The sequence below is a fragment of the Eptesicus fuscus genome, chromosome 20 (assembly GCF_027574615.1).
Source record: "Eptesicus fuscus isolate TK198812 chromosome 20, DD_ASM_mEF_20220401, whole genome shotgun sequence".
NCBI classification, from domain to species: Eukaryota; Metazoa; Chordata; class Mammalia; order Chiroptera; family Vespertilionidae; genus Eptesicus; species Eptesicus fuscus.
Window position 1 is genome coordinate 38,444,458 of NC_072492.1, and position 24,378 is coordinate 38,468,835.

Consider the following 24,378-nt stretch of genomic DNA (forward strand, 5'->3'; position numbering starts at 1 on the left):
AGATCCACTGTCTTCTCCACTATGTACTGTGTTCCTCTCCAAGGAACACTTTTCACTCTAGGCCTGGAAAATGCACCAGTTTCAGGGAAGACAAGAGATTACAGAGGAGCCCATGGCCAAAGACGTAACTGACCTATAGTAGACATGGGACACAGGTTTTGGAAAGCATCAGCTGTAGCTCCGGTTCAAAAATCTGCTGATGGGGATTCTTCAGCTGGCAGAAGAAGAGGAGGCACTGCCCAGAAAAGTTAGAAGTTCCAGAGCAGGAGATGACAGGAGTAGCATCAATCAGCACGTCACATGGCTAAAAATTTACCTTGGAATATTGCTCGGTAAGACAGGAAGAAGAGCCCTAATCAAAAGGAAGTAGAGGTTGTGTGACTAGAAAGTGAGGTGCGGGCTTTGATTCAACACAGAAATAGCAGGAAATGGGGAAAAGGGTATATGGAAAGTAAGGTGTTAGAACGCATTGGACTAACACTGGGAGGAAGTATGTGTTGAGGAATATCTTGAGGACTGGAGTTGCCATCACTGCAGGAGGCAACTAATCAATGTGTCTATCTCATATTGATGTCTCTTTATCTGCCCATCTCTCCCACTGCCCTTCCATTCTCTAAAAATCAATGGAAAAAATATCCTTAGGTGAGGATTAACAAATATATATATAATTGGTCCACAATAGAGGTTCCCTGATATCAAAGGCACCAACTAGGAATATTAAGAATTGGGATTTACAGCCCTGGCTGGTTTGGCTCAGTGGATAGAGCATCAGCCTGGGGGCTGAAGCGTCCCGGGTTTGATTCCAGGCAAGGGCACATGCTTGGGTTGCAGGTTCAATCTCCAGTTGGAGCATGCAGGAGGCAGCCTATCAATGATTCTCTCTCATCATTGATGTTTCTAGCTCTCTCCCCCTCTCCCTTCCTCTCTGAAATCAATAAAAATATATAAAAAACACACCACACAAAGTGTTAAAAAAAGAATTGGGGACTTATAAAGAGTCAGCATTATGAGAAACATGGAACAGTCATTTGAAAGTATAATCATTTGCTTATGGTGTCAGAATGTAAGACATTTTTAAAAAATCTATTACTGATCTATTTCTCTCTCACAATGGGTTGGGAAATATTCCACATATAAAGTATTTTAGGCATGTTCTCCCTCGGAGGAGCAATCCCACACCTTTTTCCCCCTCTCAGGCATGAATCTCCTAAACTCTAAGGGTCCCCATGAGACTTGCAACCAGGAAAGCAATGGGCAGCAGCAGCTCATCCCAGGTGAATCCCCTGAACTTGTACACAAGGCCCTCTCTTCTCTGACTTCTCAGTGCACCATAGCAGCCCCACCTATGCTCTCTCCTCCTGCTTCACTGTCTCCATTTTGAAGATTGGGTGTTTGGATATTTGTGCATTTCTCTCAGAAAGGAAATGGTGCTAGGTTTCATTTCCTCCAAACCTAGGGGTGCAAAGGGTTACAATTAATCTTTGATAGGAGATTTTCCCCAGTCCAGTTAAAGCCCCCGGCCAAGTACCACTGACAACTATAACAGGTTGGTTGGGTGTTGGTTGAAGTTGGAGTCATGTAGACTCTCCTTTTCTCTTGTCTGGTTTTCTGCTGCAGCATTTAACCCAGGTAAAACGAAGTGTCTGACATGGGCTACGATGAGAAGCAGCAGTGTGAGTGTCAATTATGATGCACACTGTGCCCTGTAAAGAGCATTTTGTATTGGTTATGCTTATATGCTTATAAATAATTTGGTTAATCTCTTCCCCTGCCCCCCCCCCCCCCCCACTTTCCCTCTGAGATCTGTCAATCTCACTAACTCTTAACTGCTGTTGAATCCAGACACCAATCAGCCAAAGCCAATTAACCAAATCCAGCATAGTATTAACACCCTCTGATGTCAACACATTCAATCCCAGCTGAGAGTCTACAATTTTAAGCAGATCAAGCCTTTTATTTCATCCTCCTTCATTGAACATTTTTTAGTATATTTTTCCAAAGCTGCTCCCAGGGTCTGCCAATTTATATTGATGAGGTGCTGAAATTCTTTTGACTACAAGCTATCTCCTTGGGGAACAGGTCTTCCCCTCTGGGCCATGTAGGGATCTAACTCTTAGGGTTTGAGTCTTGAGGAACATCAGCATCAGGTTATGAGGCAGCTGGCCCAAGTGCAACCATTCACCTATCAAAATGCTTCTTTGCCCAGGAAGGCAGCTTCCCTTGGGCACGCGGTGTGCCTATCCCTCTAAAGGTACTTGGGGGTCCAGAGTTCTCAGCACCTACCCAAACATCCTTATTTCGTGTCTCGGGGTCTCACTCCTTCCACACCCATGCCCTTCCCTTAGTGCAAGAGACCTGGTGTGGTTGTAGGTTTTCACACTGATCTCAGCAACCCTAACCATCAGGTCTTTGGCATGGTGCTCAGCCATGTCGGTCCTGCAACTACAGGGGACGAGGGACTCCTCCCAAACTGTCAAGGCCTTGGGGTTTTCCATGGATCTTCTCAGTTGAATAGTTTTGTCCACAATCTCAATTTTTTTTTTTTTTTACTGTTTATTCTTTCTAGAGCCATCAGACAGAGTTTACTCCATAGAAACTAAATGCCTCAGACTAGAAGGGGTCAATAGGGGTTAAAGGGGAACATAAGTAATACTTTCAACAATAACATTAAAAAAAAAAAGGAAACTAAATGCCACAGTCATGTGATTTCCCAGTGCCTTGTCCTCCACCTGCACTTCATCCTATGCTACTCCTGATAATAATGATGCCGCCGTGTGTGTGTGTGTGTGTGTGTGTGTGTGTGTGTGTGTGTGTGTGAGTGTGTGTGTGTAAAACTATTATCAGGTAGCTTGCAACTATCCCGACCAAAGCCACGGTGGTTTCTGCTGCTGGGGAAAGGGGAAAGAAATTAGAGAGGAAAGAGAAAACAATGAATTCAAATTTCCATAAGCTATTTTATTTCTTTTATTTTTTTTAAAGGTTGAAGCAAATATGAAAAAAAATATTAGCACTTATGAATCCTATATAGCAAAGATGTATTATACATAATGTTTAAAACTTTTTGTATTGTTTAAATTTTACCCCTCCTCACTCACTACACATCCTTATTCGTTATGATCTTGAAGGGCTTTTCCCATGGTATAGGTTAATAGAAAACTAAGAAAGTAATTCATAAAACCATTACATCAACAAGTACAAACACACACATGGCAAAATCATATCAGTACCCAAAATATCTACACCGTTCCAAATCCAAAGTCATAAAAAGCAAAAGCTGTCTTTTTCTCATCTGTGTTCCCTCACATTTGCCCTTCCCTAGAGCCAAACACTATTACCAGTTTTTAGTACACTTCCAAAAATATTTAATGTATTTACAAAGACATCTTCATATCAGTTCTATAAGTCAAAGATAGACATTTTTAAAACATTGCTTTGTTCACCCTACGATATATCTTAAAGATGGTCCCACATCAATACCTCATAGTATTACAGTGTGTTGGTATGCCATAAGTTAATCAATTCAACCTATTGAGGGGGATATTTACTATTTTGCAGTCTTTTGCTATTAAAAATAAAGTGAAGTTCAATGAACTGTACAGAAGTCATTGCACATCTTGGAACATATATGTAGAAGAATGGCTGGCTAAAGGGAAATGTGCATTTAAAATGTTGGTAGATTGTTCTTGATAGAAGTTGTACTACTTTATAGCAATGTCTAAAAGTGCTTTTTCCGCTGCCAAACAGTAAAATCATTAAGTTGGAATGTAATGATTTTGTCAATATAATAAGTGGAAAGGAGTGATATATTGTTGTAGTTTTTAGTTGCTACGTCTATGTTATGACTAAAGATTCCATATGTTTAGAAATTCTTTTAAATTCCTTTTCTGGGTTCTTCTGCTTGCTCACATCTATTGCAAAAAAAACAGGGGGGGGGGAATCTTAGAATTTTTCTCTTTGATTTTTAGAAACTTGTTTAAAAATAAGGAGTAAATTATTTGTCTATAACTTTTGTTGCTAATATTTGTCCAGTTGTGTTGTTTGTTTCTTGGCCTATTTTCATGGTGTTTTTACTACAAAGATAATTTTGTTTAAAATAGTCAGTATTTTCTTTCATGGTTTCTGATTGGGGACTATAGTTAGGCCTTCCCTATGCTGAGATTATAAAAATTTAATGTCCTATTTTTGCCTCATGTACTTCCATCACTCCATATTTTTACATTTAAGTATTGAATACACCTGGAATTTATTTAGGTGTCAAGTGTGATGTATAGCCCATGCCTAATTTTTTGCAAATAGGTACCCAAGTCATTCAAAATAATTTGTGAAATAATCCATCTTTGCCCAACAAAATTGAAAGCCACCTTTAACAAATACTACATTCCCACATATATTTTATTTTTGGACATTCTAATCTGCTCCATTCCTGCCACCTAACAAAACTACTGTCTGAGGCCCCCCAGCAGGAACTACAGCCAGAACTAGTTTTCTCCTCTTTGCTTGGGCGGTTTTGGAGCAGTCTGACTGGAGCTTCAGTTAATTTGGTTAAGCTGCCACAAGGCAGGCCATTTATATGCAAAAGCCACTGTATGGAGCCTGGGCGGGTTTGTAGAATGTGCGGGGCGGGGTCTCAGGGCGGGGCGGGTTCTCAGGGCATCACTAGGCTGGGGCGTGGCAAACGGCGATGGCTGCCGTCAGCCGTCTCTGCCTTTCCTCGTTTCCAAGTCCCCATGTCCCTCGTTCCAGTGCAGTAAACACTGATTGCTGGGCGCACCTCTGCAAGAAAGTCACTCTCACTTTCCGACCTGATGGCCGAGAGTCCAGCTTCTCCCCGTAGGTGTCTGGTCCCCCGCGTGTCCCCAGAAACTGGATTTCAGAGTGATTGGGAGCTTGTCTCCCTTCAGGTTGAAAAAAAGCCACGCGCACCGTCGCCTGCCACCAGCCCGCTACGCATGCCTCCGTACCTCAGCTTTTCCGTGTTTGTTCTCCTTTCTTTTTCCTTCTTAGTTGTAAATCTACCATTCAGCCAGCTTTCCCGTGGTTCTGGGTGGTAGACGTTTTGTCTTTTAGTTGTATTTTAGAAATTGTTGTGCACGGCGGCAGTTTAGTTGTTTAACTTTGCCGCCATCTTGATTCAATCCCTTGCTTCTCTCTTGATGGTAAACTTTTGGCTATAGTTTTACTAATTTTTTTTTAAATTCCTTTTAGACATTGGTAAAGAGAGAGTCTATGAACTTGACTGATCTAGCTCTGTATTAAGAATTGTCAATTTTTATATTTATTTTATTTTAAAAGTATCTTTCTATACTATCCTAAGTGATGTGTAATTTATTCCACGTTAGCTGCAAATCATTTCACAATAAATTAATTCCATGCTTCCCCATGGGCGTGTATCAGAAATTTTAATATTATAACCAGCTGCCAGAAGTAACCAATGCTAGCTTCAAGTTCATACTTCTTACATTGCTATTTCAATTTCATTGGTTATTAAATTAAATGAAAAATACAGTGTAACCTTGAGTTCAGTACATTCATCCTCTTAGGGACTCTTTCATTTAAAAAAAGAAAAAACACACAAAAGCCCACAAAGAAATGACGCTGGACCCTCGCCGGTTTGGCTCAGTGGCTGGAGCGTCAGCCTGCGGACTGAAGGATCCCAGGTTCGATTCCGGTCAGGGGCACGTACCTTGGTTGCGGGCACATACCCAGTAGGAGGTGTGCAGGAGGCAGCTGATGGATGTTTCTCTCTCATCGATGTTTCTAGCTCTCTATCCCTCTCCTTTCCTCTCTGTAAAAAATCAATAAAATATATTTTTAAAAAGAGAAAGAAGATATGGCACTGGCCCGTGTGGCTCAGTTGGTTGGATGTGCACCGAAGGTTGCTAGTTCAATTCCCAGGCAGGGCACATGCCCGGGTTTTGGGCTCAATCCCCAGTGCAGGAAGTAGCCTATTGATATTCTGCTCTCACATCAATGTTTTTCTTTCTTTCTCCCTAAAAAGTTAATTAAAACATTAAAACACACACATACAGTATGTCTCCCTGAGCAACTGTGGCAATCTTACCTTTGAATAGTAATCTAAGATTCTTCACAGGAACAATATTAAAAAGGAGAGCTAAAGAACTGAGGTTTGCCCTGACTGGTTTGGCTCAGTGGATAGAGCATCCGTCTGCAGACTGAAGAGTCCCAGGTTCGATTCCAGTCAAGGGCATGTACCTTGGTTGCAGGCACATCCCCAGTAGGAGGTGTGCAGGAGACAGCTGATCGATGTTTCTTTCTCATCGATGTTTCTGACTCTCTATCTCTCTCCCTTCCTCTCTGTAAGAAATCAATAAAATATATTTTAAAAATATAATAATGAAAATATCTGAGTCGGCCTGGCACATACAGCTCAGAGATTTTCTCATGACTTCCCTCACTGAGCACTTCTCAGACCACCCTAAATAACCAACCCCTCTTTCTATCTACCTGCCTACCTACACACACACACACACACACACACACACACACAGTCTGCATCTCAGGTCCCTCCAATTACTACTCGGGTGTCCTTTACTACTATTGAAATTTCTTATACTTGAATTGGTTTACTCTCTGTGAATCTTACCTGTCTTGTTTGCTAACCTATCCCCAATCCCCAGCACTTGGCTCACAGTGAGTCTTCATTAAATATTTGATGATTAATGTTTAAATCACATAGTTTCACACTTAACCAGAGATGAGGGCTACTTAGATTAGGATTTTCCAGTCAGTTGGAAAACTTCAGAATATACAGCTGTTTCCTTGCCCTAGAAGCCAAAGAGAGCATAAGATTGTGGAAGACAGCTGGCTGCGCTGCCCTTGGATTGATCCCAAACACGATGTTCCTTTCCAGGCCTGAAAATCGACGGACACTGTCCAATACAATGTGATTGCCCATGATAGCTGATGCACTTTCTACTACTAACAGATCAGATTCCTCACTGGACTGAGACCTTTTTCTCTTCCTTATTGCTCTTCGAAGCTTACCTATATATTTGGGTACATCACTTGCTATGCTGCAAATCACAGCAATATCCCTGCAGGAATATCCAGCCTTCAGAAGCAAATGGCATTTTTCTGCTATATAATCCACCAACTGCTCCATATCCTTGTGCTCACTAATCTCTAAATTGCCTGGAACACCTTGAGACCATTCAGCTTCACTGAATATATTCAGGTACTCGGAGGGGATGTTAGGTGGTGGATTTTGTCTGACTTCATGCATTATTTTTTGTAGGTGCTTGGCTATTGGCTCTGCATTGCGGACCACTCTGATGAGATTTTCTCTTGGGTACTGGTATTGGAGGTCGGGGAGGCCAGAGTACTCCATGTGACTCGTCTGAAAGTAGTCCAGAAAGACCCAGAGAATTCCAGGGCCATCCTTTCCTCTCTGAGTGATGGTTTTTGCCTTCTCATACCAATCCCCATCTTCAGTGCGGAAATTCTGAGCTTCATCGATGATGATGTGTTGAATGTTTTCAAAGTTTGAGTTTGTTTTCATGAAGGCTTTTCGGGTCACTGCCTTGCAGATGTTTTTGTGCCTGAAAATGTAAGAAACTAGTCAAGTTTCCCAAATCAATAAAAGGAAGTCAATTTTACTCTTAAACTCATCTTGACATAGTAAATACAATATGAATATTAGCATGTAAACTCAAAGCCACACTAGCCCAACTTACTTAAGAAAAGAAAATGAATGTAGTCAGGCTACATACCTCACGATTTCTTGCAGGGGCTTGTTCTCACAGATGTAAAGAATGTTACCTGGTTGACAGTGAAACACATTCCTGATCTTTTCCATGATCCTAAAAGCCACGATGGTCTTCCCTGATCCAGGTAAGCCATGCACAAATAGCAATCTGGTCTTGCGAAGGTTCTTTGAAAGCAACTCATATTGTTTATCTGTGAGTAGGTTCAAAACCTCACAGCCCAGCTCTTCACTTAACAAAGATCTGAACCCACACAATACTATCACTAGGGACTGCAACAGAACTTCCATGTCCTCCGTGGTCATCCGGCAATAGGACACAGGGTAACTTGGCAATTTTGAACCATTAAGGGCTTTTGCTGTTGTATCAGGATTCAGCAGGAAGGCCTTGGGAATGATGCTCAATTTTCCAGTGTAGCCACCTGTGTTCACCAACTTCTGCTTTAAGGTACGGGCGACTCTCAGAGTATAGTCCTTCCAACAGCAATCGTCCTTTCTGAAGATGGTGTAGAGGACTGGGATTTTTTTCTGGGAAAGCAGAAGAACATCACAGATGACTTCCTGCTTCTCTTGCAAACCCACATCCACAGCCCAGCTTCGAGAAAAAATCAATATTCCTTGAGAGACACCGCGTATTTCCTTATTTATTAAGCGTCTGAGTCCTCCATTTTCTAAGAAGAGTTCCATGTAGAGTTTTTGTGGAACATACAGCATGTTGTCTGATGATACTAGACAGGGAAAGAATTGGAATAAATTAGAGAATTCGCAGACAAGCTAGTCTTCATCATTCTATGTAACAGATTCAATCCACACTTGGGTCTACCATGTGTTAGTACTAGGTTTGCATTAGTAACACAAGATGAAACAATTCCAGTCCAAGGGAACTGACAAACAATGGGCACAAACAGAAACAAACAATAATAGTCACACAAAGTAGTAAATTAATGTGAAAGCATTATGTGAACACCAAGGAGGGGTGCAGCTTAGAAGAGAAGAAAAGATGGAAGTCTTTCTGAAGAAGGTGACACCTGAGCTGCTTCTTACTGGATGATTGACAGCCAATTGAAGGAAGGGAGAATAGAGAGATGGGCAAAAGGGGTACATGAGTAAAGCATGGAGGCAAGAAACAGCAAGGCCCATTCAGGCAACTCCAAGCAGATCATGTTGCTGATGTCTAGAGTGAAAAGCAAAAAAGTGGAGATGGGGAGGAAGGCATTATAGTGAGTGCCATTTTAATACCTGGCCGTGCTGACTATAGTTAACAATACTGTATTATTATATACTTGAACGTTGCTAAGACAGATCTTAGATATTTTCAATACACACACACACACACACACACAAATGGTTAATTAATCATATTGTGGTGGTCATTTCACAATATATAGGTGTATAAAATCATTATGCTACACACCTTATACATCGTGTTATCTGTTATAACTCCACAAAGCTGGGGAAGGGGGGGGACCTGGCAAATGTTATATACTATATTAACTTCACCACTCATCAAGAAGCCCTGAGCTGGGCTCACAACTGGCGAGCACAGCAGCAGTGGCAGGAGCCACTTCCATGGCAGTACTAAGGATGTCTGACTGCCAGCTTAGGCCCGCTCCCCACGTCAGTCAGACATCCCCCAAGGGCTCCTGGACTGCGAGAGGGCGCAGACCTGGCTGAGGGACCCCGCCCCGGAGTGCACTAATTTCATGCACCGGGACTCTAGTTTTCTATAAAAGTGAACTAAACTAAAGGCACTTCCTACTACTACTTCCATTTAACATTATTCTGGAACTAGAGGCCCAGTGCACGAAATTCGTGCACAGGGGTGGTGGGGAGTGTCCCTCAACCCAGCCTGCACCCTCTCTAATCTGGGACCACTCGAGGGATGTCTGACTGCCCGTTTAGGCCCAATCCCGGTGGGCAGTCGGACATCCCTCTCCACAATCCAGGACTGCTGGCTCCCAACTGCTCACCTGCCTGCCTTCCTGATTGCCCATAACCACTTCTGCCTGCCAGCCTGATCACCCACTAACCACTCCCCTGCCAGCCTGATTGATGTCTAACTGCTCCCCTGCCAGCCGGTTTGCCCCCAACTTCCCTCCTCTGCCGGCCTGGTCACCCCTAACTGCCCTCCCCTGCAGGCTTGATCACCCTCAACTGCCCTCCCTTCCAGGCCTGATCCCTCCCAACTGCCCTCCCCTGCTGGCCATCTTGTGGTGGCCATCTTGTGTCCACATGGGGGCAGGATCTTTGACCACATGGGGGCAGCCATCTTATGTGTTGGGGTGATGGTCAATCTGCATATTACTCTTTTATTAGATAGGATTATTGGCCAATGAACTGAAATAAGTAAAAGAAATAGTGTACATAAATATAAAAAAAGTTAGTTCAAAATTACTTTTGCTTTTGCATTAATAAAAGTATTATGTAAAATGTTTGGAAATGGCATAATTTAAAACTATGAGCTTTCCTACATGCCAGCAATTCACAATCAGAAATTATTTTCATATAAAGATCTCATTCTAGGAATAAAATTTAATATATATGGTAACAATATGGATAAAACTTTGAAACTATTAAGAGACATGCCATATTTCACTAATTATAAATATACTTTAATATCTTTTATTCTCAAAGAGAATTTTTTATTGATGAGAGAGAGAGAGAGAGAGAGAGAGAGAGAGAGAGAGAGAGAGACTTGCTGTTCCACTTATTTATGCATTCATTGGTTGATTCTTGTATGTGCTTCGACCAGGGATTGAATCTACAACCTTGGCATATCAGGTCAATGCTCTAACCTACAGAGCTACCTGGACAGGGCTTAATATTTCTTAAATTAAGATATATCTTATAGTTTAATGGATAAGACTTTATTTTTAGTGATAAATAAAATATTATTGCAATATTATTTTCTTAAATTTGATTAAATATGGTCAAAGAAAGCTTGAATAAATGCCCAAACATTCCATGTTCAACTATGAGAAAATGTACTGTTGTAAAAATGATAGTTCTTCCTAAATTAATTTATCAATTTTATGTAATTGCCATCAAAATAATATCATTTTATCCTTTTCTTTTTAGTGGAACAAAATGATGCTAAGCTTCTTCTAGAAGAGAAATGCCATGATAATATCATCTGGGGAAAGTGTATTCTCGTATGTATTGAATTACAACTTGGCAATGTTCACCTAAGCTTGTAAGTTTAAAGAAGTGATAGCAGGAGTGTTTGCAAAGTTCTATTTTTTTACCTTGGTGGTGGTTACATAGGTTTCACTGTATAATTATTTATTAAGTAATAAGGCTGTTCTATATATTTTCTGTATATATAGTATATTTCACAATAAAAACAGCTAAAGCTTAATAACATCAGTGTTGAGGAATACTCTAAGCTATTTTCTTATATAATAAAAGGGTAATATACAAATTGACCCTAACTGTGGAATGACCGGGAACAACCGGTCACTATGATGCGCTCTGACCACCAGGGGGCAGATGCTCAGTGCAGGATCTGCCCTTGGTGGTGGTCAGTGCGCTTCCACAGGGGGAGCTCTGCTCATCCAAAAGCCGGCTCATGGCTGACCAGTGGTGGGATCCTCTTCCGCCTCCAAGGCAGCGCTAAAAATGGGGGGAAGTTAGTTGGACATCCCCCGAGGGCTGCCAGGCTGCCAGAGAGATGTCTGACTGTCAACTTAGGCCCAGTCCCCCAGGGAGTGGGCCTAAGCCAGCAGGTGGACATCCCCTGAAGGGTCCCGGACTGCGAGAGGGCACAGACCAGGCTGAGGGATCCCCCCGAGTGCACAAATTTTTGTGCACTGGGCCTCTAGTATAATCAATAAAAGAATTGGGTAAATCTGTGAGTTAACTCATGACAAGATGACCATATACATTATTCAGATTTAGCCCTGTGCTTGCATACAGCTGTAGTGTATTCATTTTACTACTGAATAATAATATTTCATTATGTGAATATATTACAGTATATTTATGCATTAATGTGATAATAGATAATTTGGTTGTTTCCTAGTTGGTGCAATTGCAAACAGTGAACTTATGAACACTATGAGATATTGGTAAATCTCCAATTATATGTATTTACTGATGTGTATGCACACATTTTTATTTAGAAACTAGAAAGAATTGCTAGATTATGCAAATAACCAATTATACAAGGTAATATCAAACTTGTTTTCCAAAGGGATTTGGACAATTTAAATTCCCAGCAGCAATGTAAAAAAAGATCCTGATTAGCTACAACTTCTCCAATACCTGTTATGTGTTGAGCATCCTATCTAATAAAAGAGAAACATGCAAATTGATGTACCTTCACTATGTCCACAAGCCACGCCCACCAGTCAATCAGGGCAAGCATGCAAATTAACCCAAACAAGATGGCGGTTAATTTGCATATCCAGGTGCAGAGCAAAGACTGAAGACAGTGTAGAAAGAAGCCAAGTGCTGCCGAAACCGGTTTGGCTCAGTGGATAGAGCGTCGGCCTGCGGACTCAAGGGTCCCAGGTTCGATTCCGGTCAAGGGCATGTACCTTGGTTGCGGGCACATCCCCAGTGGAGGGTGTGCAAGAGGCAGCTGATCAATGTTTCTCATCGATGTTTCTAACTCTCTATCCCTCTCTCTTTCTCTCTGTAAAAAATCAATAAAATATATATTAAAAAAAAAAAAAAGAAGAAGAAGCCAAGCGCTGCAGAAGAGAGCGAAGCTGCGGAGAAGCAAGCAAGCAGGGTGGGGTAGAAGGGAGGGAAGCAGGCAGGGCAGCGGAGACCACAACAGGAAGCCCTCTTGCAGGAATCTTCCTGCTACGGGCCTCTAGTCTCTTCATAACTGTATTGGTCATATGTGTCTTCTTTTCTGAGAAATTCATCTTTATAACTATTTCCCATGTTTCTATTTGTTCTTTTGAAAAATTATGTAAATTCTTTTTTTAAAATACATTTTATTGATTTTTTTACAGAAAGGAAGAGAGGGATAGAGAGCCAGAAACATCGATGAGAGAGAAACATCGATCAGCTGCCTCCTGCACACTCCCCACTGGGGATGTGCCCGCAACCAAAGCACGTGCCCTTGACCAGAATCAAACCCAGGACCCCTCAGTCCTCAGGCTGATGCTCTATCCACTGAGCCAGACCGGTTTTAGCAAATTATGTAAATTCTTTATATATTCTTGATACCAATTCTTTGTCAGCTACATGGATTGTAAATGTCTTTCAAGATTGTAGTTAAATCTTTTCACTCTTTAGAGGAGCATAAGTTCTTAATTTTAATATAACAAAATTTATCAGTCTTTTTGTTTAAGTTTAATTCTTTTGTGTCTGGTTTAAGAAATTCTTTCTTATCTGAACAACAGTAAATTATTCACGTACATTTTCCAATAAGAGTTTGAAAGGTTTGTTTCTGACATTTATTTTCCCAAACCTTCTGGACTTGATTTTTTTCTATAACGTGAAATGAGAGTCCAATTCTATTTTTTTCCATATGGATGCACAACCAACCTGTTTCAAAGCAACCACCGATAATGAATTACCTGGAAAGTAGCGTTTTTGCTGTTCTTCCAGACATTCCAAATTCTTATGAGTGCACACACTCCTGCTTTTGGGTATGGTAGATGACACACTCACTTGAAGGACCATGTCAGAAATTCTGGAAAGATCTTAGGAAACAAGAACCAAGAGTTTAATATGCAAAAAGGCTGAACCCCAACTTAGAGTTGCGCTGTGTTGCACAGCCTTTCACTTAGTCTTATAACTCAAAGTCTTGGCCCACAGATATTTGATTTACATCCCAAGTCAGCTCAGAAAAACCTACTGATACTTTGGGGTGGCAAGGGGACTAGTGAATATCACATGTTGGCTCTCAAAAAGGAAAAGTAGAAAAGGAGAAGGACAGCCATGGTTTGGTCATCTTTTAATTTTCTTTAATCCTCACCCAAGGACATGCTTTTTATTGGTGAGAGAGTGAGGAGAGAGAGAGAGAGGAAGAGGAAGGGAGAGGGAGGGAGAAGGAGAGGGAGAGGCAGAAGGAGAGAAAGAAACATTGATGTAAGAGTGAAACATTGATCATTGCCTCCCACAAGGGAATCAAACCCACAACCTGGGTATGTGCCCTGATGGGGAATCGAACTTGCAAACTTTCAGTGTACAGGATGATGTTCCAACTAACTGAACCACAGGGGCCAGGGCAGTTTGGTCATCTTTTAGCTCAAAAATAGAAGTGGGGAAATAAGAAAGGGAGAACATTTAATCCAGGGAACCGTCCATAATGGGGAGGAAGTGGCAATAAATTAAAGAGGACACGTGAAAAGGAATTTCCTGAATAATTAAATGTGAGTTTATGATCAGAAAAAGCAATACTTCCCTTTCCTCCATCCAACCCTCCACCCAACATTACACTTAGTGTGGATTCTGCTCCCTGACCTGGGTCAGCTTCTATCATCCAAGTTGTCCATTCCTTTGTGGCCAGCCGTGTCACCTGGTTGTCCTTCACCTGCCAGGCACTAGGCTCTTCGGCAAACACTGCACAGCAGAATTGCTCCACTTTGACTGCACAGACATATCCATGGAGGGCCCCCTGATTTTTTACTTCAAGGAATTTGATGGCATATTTTATCTCACACCTCTGGGTACAGAAATGATGGACAGGTAACTTCCTAATCCAGCTACCAATGGAGTCCCTCATGGTGTTGGGATCTATTTTCTCTTCTTCACATCCAATAACTTGACGCGTCCCTGTATGCACCCCCCAAAATATGTACCCTCCTTCGGTGTTTGCAAATGCAGACACACATCTGGAAAGATCCTTCTCAAAATGTTGCAATTCCTCTTCTGAGAACATTTTAAATTCAACGTGAGTGGACTGAGTAAAACTGAGCGTTTCCAAGTACTGGAGGTAATCTCTATCAAATAAAGCAGCAGCTGAGGCCTTTATGTCTTCTTCGCTTTGTACACAGTCCTGAATATTCTGTGGACTTAAACTGAAAGTATCCCTAAATGTCTGAGTCTTCCCTTTGAGAAACGCCAGTGCTTCCTCGGATGTCATCTTATTAGTAGATGTTTTATGTCTCTGGTACAAATTGGAGGACAAAGTAGCAAGCCGTACCCCAGAGGCCTTTGCATTCCATGATTTCACAAAAATAAAAAAGAGGTTTTGGTCTTCCTGTTGGATCTCATCTAAATAGCCATTGAACATTGGAAGCAATTTCAATCCCACTCCATGGATTCTATATTCGTAGTCTTCGTTCGCAATCTCAATCTTGATCACTCCTCCCCCAGAATTCAGCAGAGCACATATTGCATGCAAGATGCTTTGATTCTGTTCTTTCTGCAGGTCAGGGTCCATTTCACTCCTTTGCTTCTCCCCAAGGATGACTTTTCCTGCATTTAAAACACACTCAGCAAAGTTCGTTTCCAAATCAGTCTTGAGACTCATCTTCTCTATTCTTACCCTGAAATGTTCTCCTAAAAAACAGGAAGATAGAACCATTAGAATAGGATACAAATAGGGGCAGTAGAAAATTGTCAGTTTAAGGGCACTCTTCTAAAGAGGATTACGTAATTTATTTCCACTGAGCTTGAGGCCAGACCCATACATGAAGGGTATACAACAGGTTGAGGAACTAAGTCTGCTGGAAGCCCATTGCCACCACAGAAATGATCAAGGAGCTATTTTTATGCTATGATTTTAGTAATTGTTTCTGCCAAGTTCTGTAAATGACATCTCTCAAGACACCTGCAGAAAGCAGGAAGCATTGCAAAAATAAATACACATAGGTAAGAGCTGCAATGCAACTGAAAAGATTTCATGGTCAAAATATATCTTCGATATTTATTGTTATTCTTGGTACTTGGTCACCAGTTCGATTCCCAGTCAGGGCACATCCCCGGGTTGTGAGCTTGATCCCCAGTAGGGAGTGTGCAGGCAGCTGATCGATGTTGATGTTTCTCTCTCATCATCAATGTTTCTATCTCTCTCTCTCTCTTCCTTCTTCTCTCTCTAAAATCAATAAAAAGATATTTTTTAAAAAGGATAATGAGACATCACTCCACATCTACTTGGATAGTAGTAATAATAATAGTAGTAGTATTAAAAAAACAAAAACAAGTGTTGGTGAGGATGTAGAATAAGCATGTCAAACTCTCAGGCCGGCAGCCCCATGCCTCATTTATAAATATATACTTTTTAAACTTAAATCTCTCTTAAAATTAGAGTACTGACATTAACTGATTTCAAGCCTTTTTATACAATTACAGTAACCAAGATAGTATAGAATTGGTATAAAGATGAAAAAATTTGTCCATGAAATAAAATATGGCATCATGTATATAAACAACGAAGGTGCAAAGTGGAGAAAATAAAATGTTTTCAACAAGTAGGACTAGAACAATCCATCTACAAAAGAAATGAACTTCAATTCATATTTTACACCATTTACAAAAGTACTCAAAGATGTCTTAGACCAAAATGTAAAACCTAAAACCCTGTGGAAATAAATGAAGACTGCCCAAAGGAGAGCGTGCAGAGTGTATTAATTCATTTCACTGTATTTAGGAAAAGAGCCACCATCACTTGTGGTGGCAGAGGAATGGGAAAGCTTTATAGTTAAAAAAACGGAAGGCTCAGGAATGCTGTTTTTTTGTTGTTGCCCTTTGCGTGTGTGTTTTAAAATAATTCTTTATTGTTGAAGAATTTTTTCCCTTTTTTCCCCCATTGACCCCCTCCAGCCCGCTCCTGCGCCCCCTCCCACCCCACTGTCTGTGTCCATGGGCCATGCATATATGCATACAAAGTCCTTGGTTCATTGCCTCCCACCCACCCACTCTCCCCTGCCTTCCCTCCGAGATTCCGAATTCTGTTCCATTCTTCCGTGTGCTCTGCTAGGAGTGTATTTGTGATAGGATTAGTGTTATAGAGACCCCAATTCTGTGTAGTTCAGATGGAGACTGGTGTGCCCCCATGTTCATTTGATAATAACCACCTCCCCATCCTGCCCTTTCCCTTACATATTGGAAATTTACACTTCTCAGCCCTGCAAAGTCCCATCTCCATGGACATCTAGGGCTTAGTGTGAAAAACAGCAGGCCATCCTAACTGCCAGTGAAAATTACATCAGCAACAGAAGAGAAAATGCTCTCTCTTCCTTCAGGTGCATAAAAGCAGAAAGTATTCCATTTCATAAAGTTGCCTTCGTAGATTTTGTTTTTCTAGCAGAGGAATCCCCCAAGACCCTTGGTCTTCAGAAACTGTTGCTCTGGCCTGTGAAGTGTCTAATAGCCTTGACAAATACTATAACTTTGAAGGGTTGTTTACTTAATGTCCTCTTGCCATGACACTACTATTGAAATTTATTTCTGTTTTCTGATAGGCACAAACACCTCTGAATTTTCACAATCGGGCCAGGAGCAGATCATCACATTTCAGTCTTCTTTCACTAAAATTTGTGATTGCTCATTTTTTTAAAAAATATTATTGACTGATTTGAGAGAGAGAGTAAGAGAGAGAGAGAGGGGAAAACGTTGATTTGTTGTATCACTTACTTATGCATTCATTGGTTGTATGTGCTTTGATGGGATATTGAACCCACAACCTTGGCATATTGGGACCACGCTCTCACCAACTGAGCTACTGGGCCAGGGCACTCATTTTATTATTTAAACAAATGAGTTGAAGAGTGTTGTGTGGTGAAGGCTTGGGAACCGGGTGGGGGGACAAGGGGGAAAAAGGAGGAGGACATCGGTAATACACTCAACAATAAAGATAAGGGGAAAAAAACTATATTGAAGGCCCTAACAATACAATAGGATAAGAAAAGAAAGATAATTTATAAGGCTTAAACCAAATTATCATTATTTTCAGACATAATATCTAGGTAGAAATCCAAGAAAAGTTGTAGAAATAAATCTAAAATAAATTTTTAAAAAGAACATTTCTGACAGCTGTTTTTAGCTGCTCATCTTCCTTCCTCTTCCGGCCACAGGAATCTCACCTCAGCCAGAATCAGTTTCTCTTTCCCAACAGACTTCAGCTGAATTAGTTTCTCTTTACCCAAAGGGCAGGCAAAGCCTCGCCTCTTTCCCCCTTAGCCACGGCACCCATTTCCTCCTAGAGACTCCGCTCTGAGATCAGGATGGGTGCAGATGAACCCGCAGGAGCCAAGCAGCGGTCCCGCCATCCAGCATTCCCTCCCAACATACCAGTCCTAAGGATTCCTTTCTGGCTCCTAGACAGTCATGTGCAAAAGTGGACCAGAGCCCTGGCCCATAGCTCAGTTGGTTAGAGCTTCTTTTTACCCCAAGGTTTGGGGTTCCATCACCCATCAGGGCACACACAAGAACCCACCAGTGGGGATGAGTGGTGGGAGGAGAATCAAACAGTGAAAGCAGAACTGAGAACAACAAATATGTCTCTCCCCCTTTCTCTCTCTCTAAAATCAGTTTTTACAAAAGATTTTTTTTTTTTTAAGACGAAGTGGACCAGAATCACTCCCGGGCAGCTCAGCCTCAGGGAACAGAGCCCTAGTGAGCCACTAAATGGAACCAGGGCTTGGGGGCTAGACTGGGAGCCCGCCCACCGGGTGGGAACTGTCACTGTGTGAGGACTGACGTCCAAGCCTGGGGTTCACGGGCAATCCGCAGAGCGCAGCCTATTTTTTTTTTTAATTTCTTTATTGATTAAAGTGTCACATATTTGTCCTCATCCCCCCATTCCCATCCCACCCCCCTCCCCACACATGCCCCCACCCCCCTGTTGTCCTTAGCTGCTGGTTAGGCTCATATGCTTGCACACAAGTCCTTTGGTTGATCTCTCCCCTTTACCCCTACCCTCCCTCTGAGGCCTGACAGTTTGCCTATTTTAATGAGCTGGACCCGCTCTTATTGGTCCCCAGGCCACAAACAAGCTCAGTGGCTTCACCTTCGGGAGCTCTGCACCCTGTGTAGCGGCTTCCTTTATTTTTTTTAAAATATATTTTATTGATTTTTTACAGAGAGGAAGGGAAAGGGATAGAGAGTTAGAAACATCAATGAGAGAGAAACACCGATCAGCTGCCTCCTGCACACCCCCCACTGGAGATGTGCCCACAATCAAGGTACATGCCCTTGACCGGAATCGAACCCGGGACCCTTGAGTCTGCAGGGCGACGCTCTATCCACTGAGCAAAACCGACCAGGGTTAGAGGTTTCCTTTAAAGTTCTCTGAGCCCCTGACCGTGGGGAGACCCGCAGGCTGGGTTTGGGAAGATCTGGGCTGTGACGCTGGGCGCCTCTCCTTCCTTCCCAGCTCGCCTTGTTACCGGCTCCCCGACCCTTCGCCGCCCACCTGTTGGACGTTGCTATTGAGTGAGAGTCCACAAACCCAGAGGCTCCCGGCCGCGCAGGAGAAGGGGAGAGGGAGCTCCCGCGCGGGAGAAGGGGAGAGGAGCTCGCTCCCGCGCGAGGATCTCGCGGGAGAAGGGGAGAGGAGCTCCCGCGCGGGAGAGGATCTCGCGGGAGAAGGGAAGAAGAGCTCCCGCGCGGGAGAGGATCTCGCGGGAGAAGGGGAGAGGTGCTCCTGCGCGGGAGAAGGGGAGAGGGAGCTCCCGCGCGGGAGAAAGGGAGAGGGAAGGGCAGTGGTCGCTGCACCCCGCCTTCACCGCAGGGTCCGGACCTGCGCGATCCTGGAGAGGGGGAACCGAGTTTTTGGAGGACCTGTGCAAAGGGGCGCGGGGACTCATTACCGGTCAAGGTTTCTCCTCTGCAGCGCGCCTCCCTCCCGGAGAAAGCGATGAAGCGTCCCAAATCCAGAGCCTTGGCCTTGACCGTGCAGGGTCAGGTCCTTAAATCACCTGAAATCGGTGACACTTCTCGGGGCGGGGCACAGGAGACGGAGGACCAGCCCAATAGGTTCGCTTCTGTAGATCCCGGAAGCCCACTTCTGCAAGTTCAGCCACCTTGGTTATCTTTGGTGGTTGACGTGTGGGGTGTTGTTTATTGTTTCCGCATTAGTGGGGGCAGTACTCGCCCCATCCAGGGAGGGATTTTCCGGTGCAACCCCCACCTCCTCTCGCCCTGCCAGGACGCCCCAGCTGCCCGCGGGCCACAAGTCTCTCTCCCCAACGCCTCCAGCCCGGTTTGGGGCTGGAATTGCGGGATCAGTCGCCCCGACTCTTCCCCGGGGAGTGAGGAGTTGGCAGCGGGGAGTGTCACCGCTTGCTAGAACACCCTCGGGATCAGGCGATGGTGTTTTGGTGAAAGAAAAGGGGGGAAATCCTTTGGATTCGCCTGCCCACTGCAGACTTGCTCACACTTCAGCCTTGTCCAAGACTACCGTTCTCAATTTGTTCATCCTAATTTTATTACCAAGTGTGCTCTGGGAGCTAGAGCTGGCTTCCTGCAGGGCTCCTGGTGCCCCACCCTGAATAATTAATTATAAAGGCAGAGTTTATTAAAATACATTTCATTTTCAGCCCTGACCTGTTTGGCTCAGTGGATAGAGCGTCTGCCTGCGGACTCAAGGGTCCCAGGTTCGATTCCGATTCCCGTCAAAGGCATGTACCTTGGTGAGGCAGCTGGTTGATGTTTCTCTCTCATTGATGTTTCTAATTCTCTCTCCCTTCCTCTCTGTAAAAACATCAATAAAATATATTTTTAAAAATAAAATACATTTCATTTTCAAAATTGAGCTATAAAGTGCATATACTTTTGGGGGGACACCTTTATAGTTAGAGATTTGTTCCATCAAAGTATAAAACAAAACGTTTGGCAACCTAAATGGAGGTGAGAGACTTTCAAAGCATGTACAAAACCAAAATTAAAATTGAGAACTCAAATGAACCAATGCAAAGGGAAAAAAAATTAAAAAACATACCAAAGTACTTTTAGCAGCATTGTCCCTTTTGGCATTAGAAAAGAACGTTTTCAACCCCTCAAAATATTATACAATTCCTAGAGTTCCTGCGAAGATGGTAATTTAGCACCAACTCGTGGCTCCTTCCATCAAGATCAACCCTAGAGGGAACTGAAGAGAGAAACATCATGGATCCTAGAACAAACAGGAAAAGTCTGCAAGCAACGCTGGAAAAGGGCTATTTTGAACCTATGAATGTGTGTGTGTGTGTAAATAATTATAGAACATAATTAAGGGGAAAAGATGATAGATAGTTAGATAGATATTTAGATAGCTATACTTTGCCTCCTCTACCCCATCCCAGATACATAACTGCCAATGGCAATAATACAGTAGTCCACAGAGATAAAATCAAGGCAGCTAGGATGTGGAATTAGGGATTGTCTGGCCTTAGTCATTCATTACGCTACCCTCCTTCCTCCAAACACTCGAAGCCAATGATTTACTGTATAGCAGTGCCTCCCTAAATTGATTCTCTCTGGGCTGCTGAAGGTAAAGCCCTGACCTGCAGAGTGGCTTTGCTTGGGGGCGGGAACTACCCTAAAGTATTTAAACATGATTTCCTGGTGTCTGGGCCGTCCACACTAGCACTCGTTTCCTCCATTCCCTTGGAGTCCACCCGGCTGACATCAACTAGGACCTGGCTTTTGGCACTGCCCCACCAGAGTATCAGGTCCCTCCAGGGGAACATCAGCTCAAACCCCGCCCCCCCCCCCAAATAACGGAACACCCTTAACAAGGAAATCGACAAACTGGATTGGAAGCAGAGTTATTAGAATAGGTGGACCAAGAATTTTTTAAAAATGTAATAAATATACAAAAAGAGAAGATATTATAAATATAAAATGGGAATGAAAATATTAAGAACTGCCCTGGCTGGTGTGGTTCAGTTGGTTGGGTGTTGTCCAGTGCACCAAAAGTTTGCTGGTTCGATTCCAGTCAGGGCATATGACTAGGTTGCGAGTTCAATCCCCAGTAGGGGGCATGATGGATGGTGTATCACTCACATTATTGTTTCTCTCTCCCTCTCCCTTCCTCCTTCTAAAAAGATCAATTTAAAAATCATTTTTTAAAAAAGAACCAAGTAGAACCATTAGGTATGTGAAATACAATAGATGAAATAAAGAACCCAAGAGATGAGGTAAATCATAGAATACAAAAAGGTAAAATATTAATTTCTGAATTAGATCATTAGATTGAGAACTTCTTACAGAAAAAATAAAGCAGGAAAGGATTAAAAATATATCAGATATAAAAGAAGGTTAAGGGACATAAAGAGTAGACACAGAAGGATAATTCAGATCATGTGAGTCCCAGATTGGGGGGAAAAATCTTTTTAAACAAAAAACAAGCTACTCCCCACATGGTCTTACTTTTTTCTTTTCTAATAAAAGAAAAAACAACAACAGGATATTAGTGGGGAAAATGGTGAAATTCCAATAAGGTATGTCATTTAATTGATAATAGTATACCAATTTAATGCCCTAATCTTAATCATTGTACTATCCTATCCTATATAATTGAAGCCCAATATGCAAATTGACCTAACTGTGGAAGGACCAGTGAGTGGGCGGTGCCAGGCCAGCCAGGGCAGGTGCCAGAGGGCAGAGGGAGGGGACAGGGAAGGGGGGGTCAGTGGGCAACCCGTGGCGGCAGAAGGGCGATTAGGGGTGGTGGTGCCAGCTACTCACTGGCAGATGCTGTCCCCAGATTGCCCTGCTGGTCGCCTCCCGCAGAGAGCAGTTACTCGGACATCCCCCAAGGGCTCCTGGTCTGCCAGAGGGCGCAGACTGGGCTGAAGAACACCCCCTCTCCTCCCAGTGCACGAATTTTTGTGCACCAGGCCTCTAGTAGTTTTAGAAGATGTTCATATTAAGGGAAGCAGAGTGAGGGATAAGAAGAGCTTTGTACTGTTTTAACAACTTGTCTCTGTCTAAATTAGTTCAAAATAAAAATGTTTTACCTACATTTTCTTTTCTTGTATTTTCTTTTTTTCTTTAAATATATATTTTATTGATTTTTTACAGAGAGGAAGGGAGAGGGATAGAGAGCTAGAAACATCGATCTGCTGCCTCCTGCACACCCCACACTGGGGATGTGCCCGCAACCAAGGTACATGCCCTTGACCGGAATCGAACCTGGGACCCTTCAGTCCGCAGGCTGACGCTCTATCCACTGAGCCAAACCGGCCAGGGCTCTTGTATTTTCTTTTATTGGTAAACCTATACTGTTAATATTTCAATTTTTAGAAATACTGGAAAAATTTTTTAAAGGGAGTGAAACATAGATTTACCACCCAAAGGCTGTTAACATTGTGATGTAATCCATCTGGCCTTTATTTCTTTAAAAAAAATTTTTTTTTCAGATCAGACATTAAATAATAGTGCGTTTAAAAAATATTTATTGTTACTGCCTATAGAAGAGGAAACTGTAAAATATCACAGCAAAGAAACCTCTGGTTTCTTTTTACACATTGCCCAAGCGTGAGAGTGAGAAACAAAACCACAATAATGCGGACTCATTGTCTGTGAGGAAGGGCTCAGGGCTCCCAAGTGCAGTAGAGGTGAGAACACCAAGAGAGAAACCCTGCATCTGCAGATCCTGGGCGCAGCCAGCAGAATGGGGGCGTCTCTGTGTTGAGTGGCTTACAGACCCCGAGAAGGAAAATCAATGGCTACTTGTTAGGAACAACCAGACTGAAGGGCTGTTGGAATTTTCTTATCCCTGGGTTGATAGCAGAATTGGCAAAGGAGGCATGATATCTTTGAAATCATCGTCAGGGCTGAAAAGCATCTGTGAGAGAGACAAACAGCTCTACCACTGCCAGCATTTAGCCTCTTAAAAGAGGAAAACTACACCAACCCTCATAACAGTTCGTTATAAAACTCCATGTTATATGTACTGTGAATCAGGGAAACTTTTGTGCCCCAAGCATTGCCCAGGTCCTATTGCCAAACTATTCTCCTGCAAACAACTTGATCCAGGAGACAACGATTAACCCCGGGAAGGAGGGAGGGGTGGGGGGGAACTGGATATAAGGCCTGACTAGGTAGGTCAGTTGGTCAAAGTGTTATCTGATATGCCAAGGTTGTGGGTTTGATCCCCAGTCAGGGCACATACAAGAATCAACCAATGGCCCAGCTGGTGTGGCTCAGTGTTTGAGCATCGACCTATGAACCAGGAGGTCACGGTTCGATTCCCAGTCAGGGCACATGGCTGGGTTGTGGCTCGATCCCCAGTGTGGGGCCTGCAGGAGGCAGTTGATCAATGATTCTCTCTCTTCATTAATGTTTTTATCTCTCTCTTCCTCTCCCTTCCTCTCTGAAATCAATAAAATATATATAAAAATAATCAACCAATGAATGCATGAAAAGTGGAACATTAAATGGATGTTTTCCTTTCTCTCACTCAAAATCCATCAAGAAATAACTTTTTAAAAGTTAAACCCTGTATGCATGGGAAGGGGGAGCCCAGAAGGACAGCTGAGGAGTGGGCCTACAGACCCTACCAGTCAGGATCCAAAGGAAGAGGGCTAAGGGGAATATGTCCTGATGATACAAAATTGTTGCTGATGGTAATGTGTATAATTAACAACAACAAGTTTTCTTGTCTGAGGCAGAGAATTTGGAAGTTAATTACTGTTAGATACATAGAAAACTAAACAAGCATAAAGTCAGATGATTATAAATCCTGAGTCAAGCAGAAAAGTGTACAGGAAATGAGATGTACTCACAGTGTATGATCTAACACAGCTGTGACTAGAGAGTCA

The 24,378-nt window shown here is 42.8% G+C and overlaps 1 protein-coding gene across 1 annotated transcript; it reads right to left on the minus strand.

Annotated features, from left to right (window-relative positions):
- Positions 1-6,745: 6,745 nt before the first annotated feature.
- SLFN5 (schlafen family member 5) lies at positions 6,746-19,482 on the minus strand. Its single transcript, XM_054709516.1, has 5 exons — positions 19,441-19,482; positions 14,147-15,187; positions 13,258-13,383; positions 7,731-8,451; positions 6,746-7,559 (listed from the first exon to the last, which is right to left on the minus strand). Exons 2-5 carry the CDS (start codon positions 15,156-15,158, stop codon positions 6,746-6,748), a joined length of 2,673 nt encoding a protein of 890 aa, XP_054565491.1. The 5' UTR covers positions 15,159-15,187; positions 19,441-19,482.
- Positions 19,483-24,378: the final 4,896 nt, after the last annotated feature.

Excerpts from the sequence above, each read along its gene's own strand:
- SLFN5 (XM_054709516.1), bottom strand. The coding sequence starts at position 15,158 with ATGAGTCTCAAGACTGATTTGGAAACGAACTTTGCTGAGTGTGTTTTA. Across the intron at positions 13,384-14,146 it reads GATGATAGAAGCTGACCCAG|ATCTTTCCAGAATTTCTGAC; the intron begins GTCAGGGAGCAG and ends TTGTTTCCTAAG. Across the intron at positions 8,452-13,257 it reads GCAAAAACGCTACTTTCCAG|TATCATCAGACAACATGCTG; the intron begins GTAATTCATTAT and ends TTCCCTGTCTAG.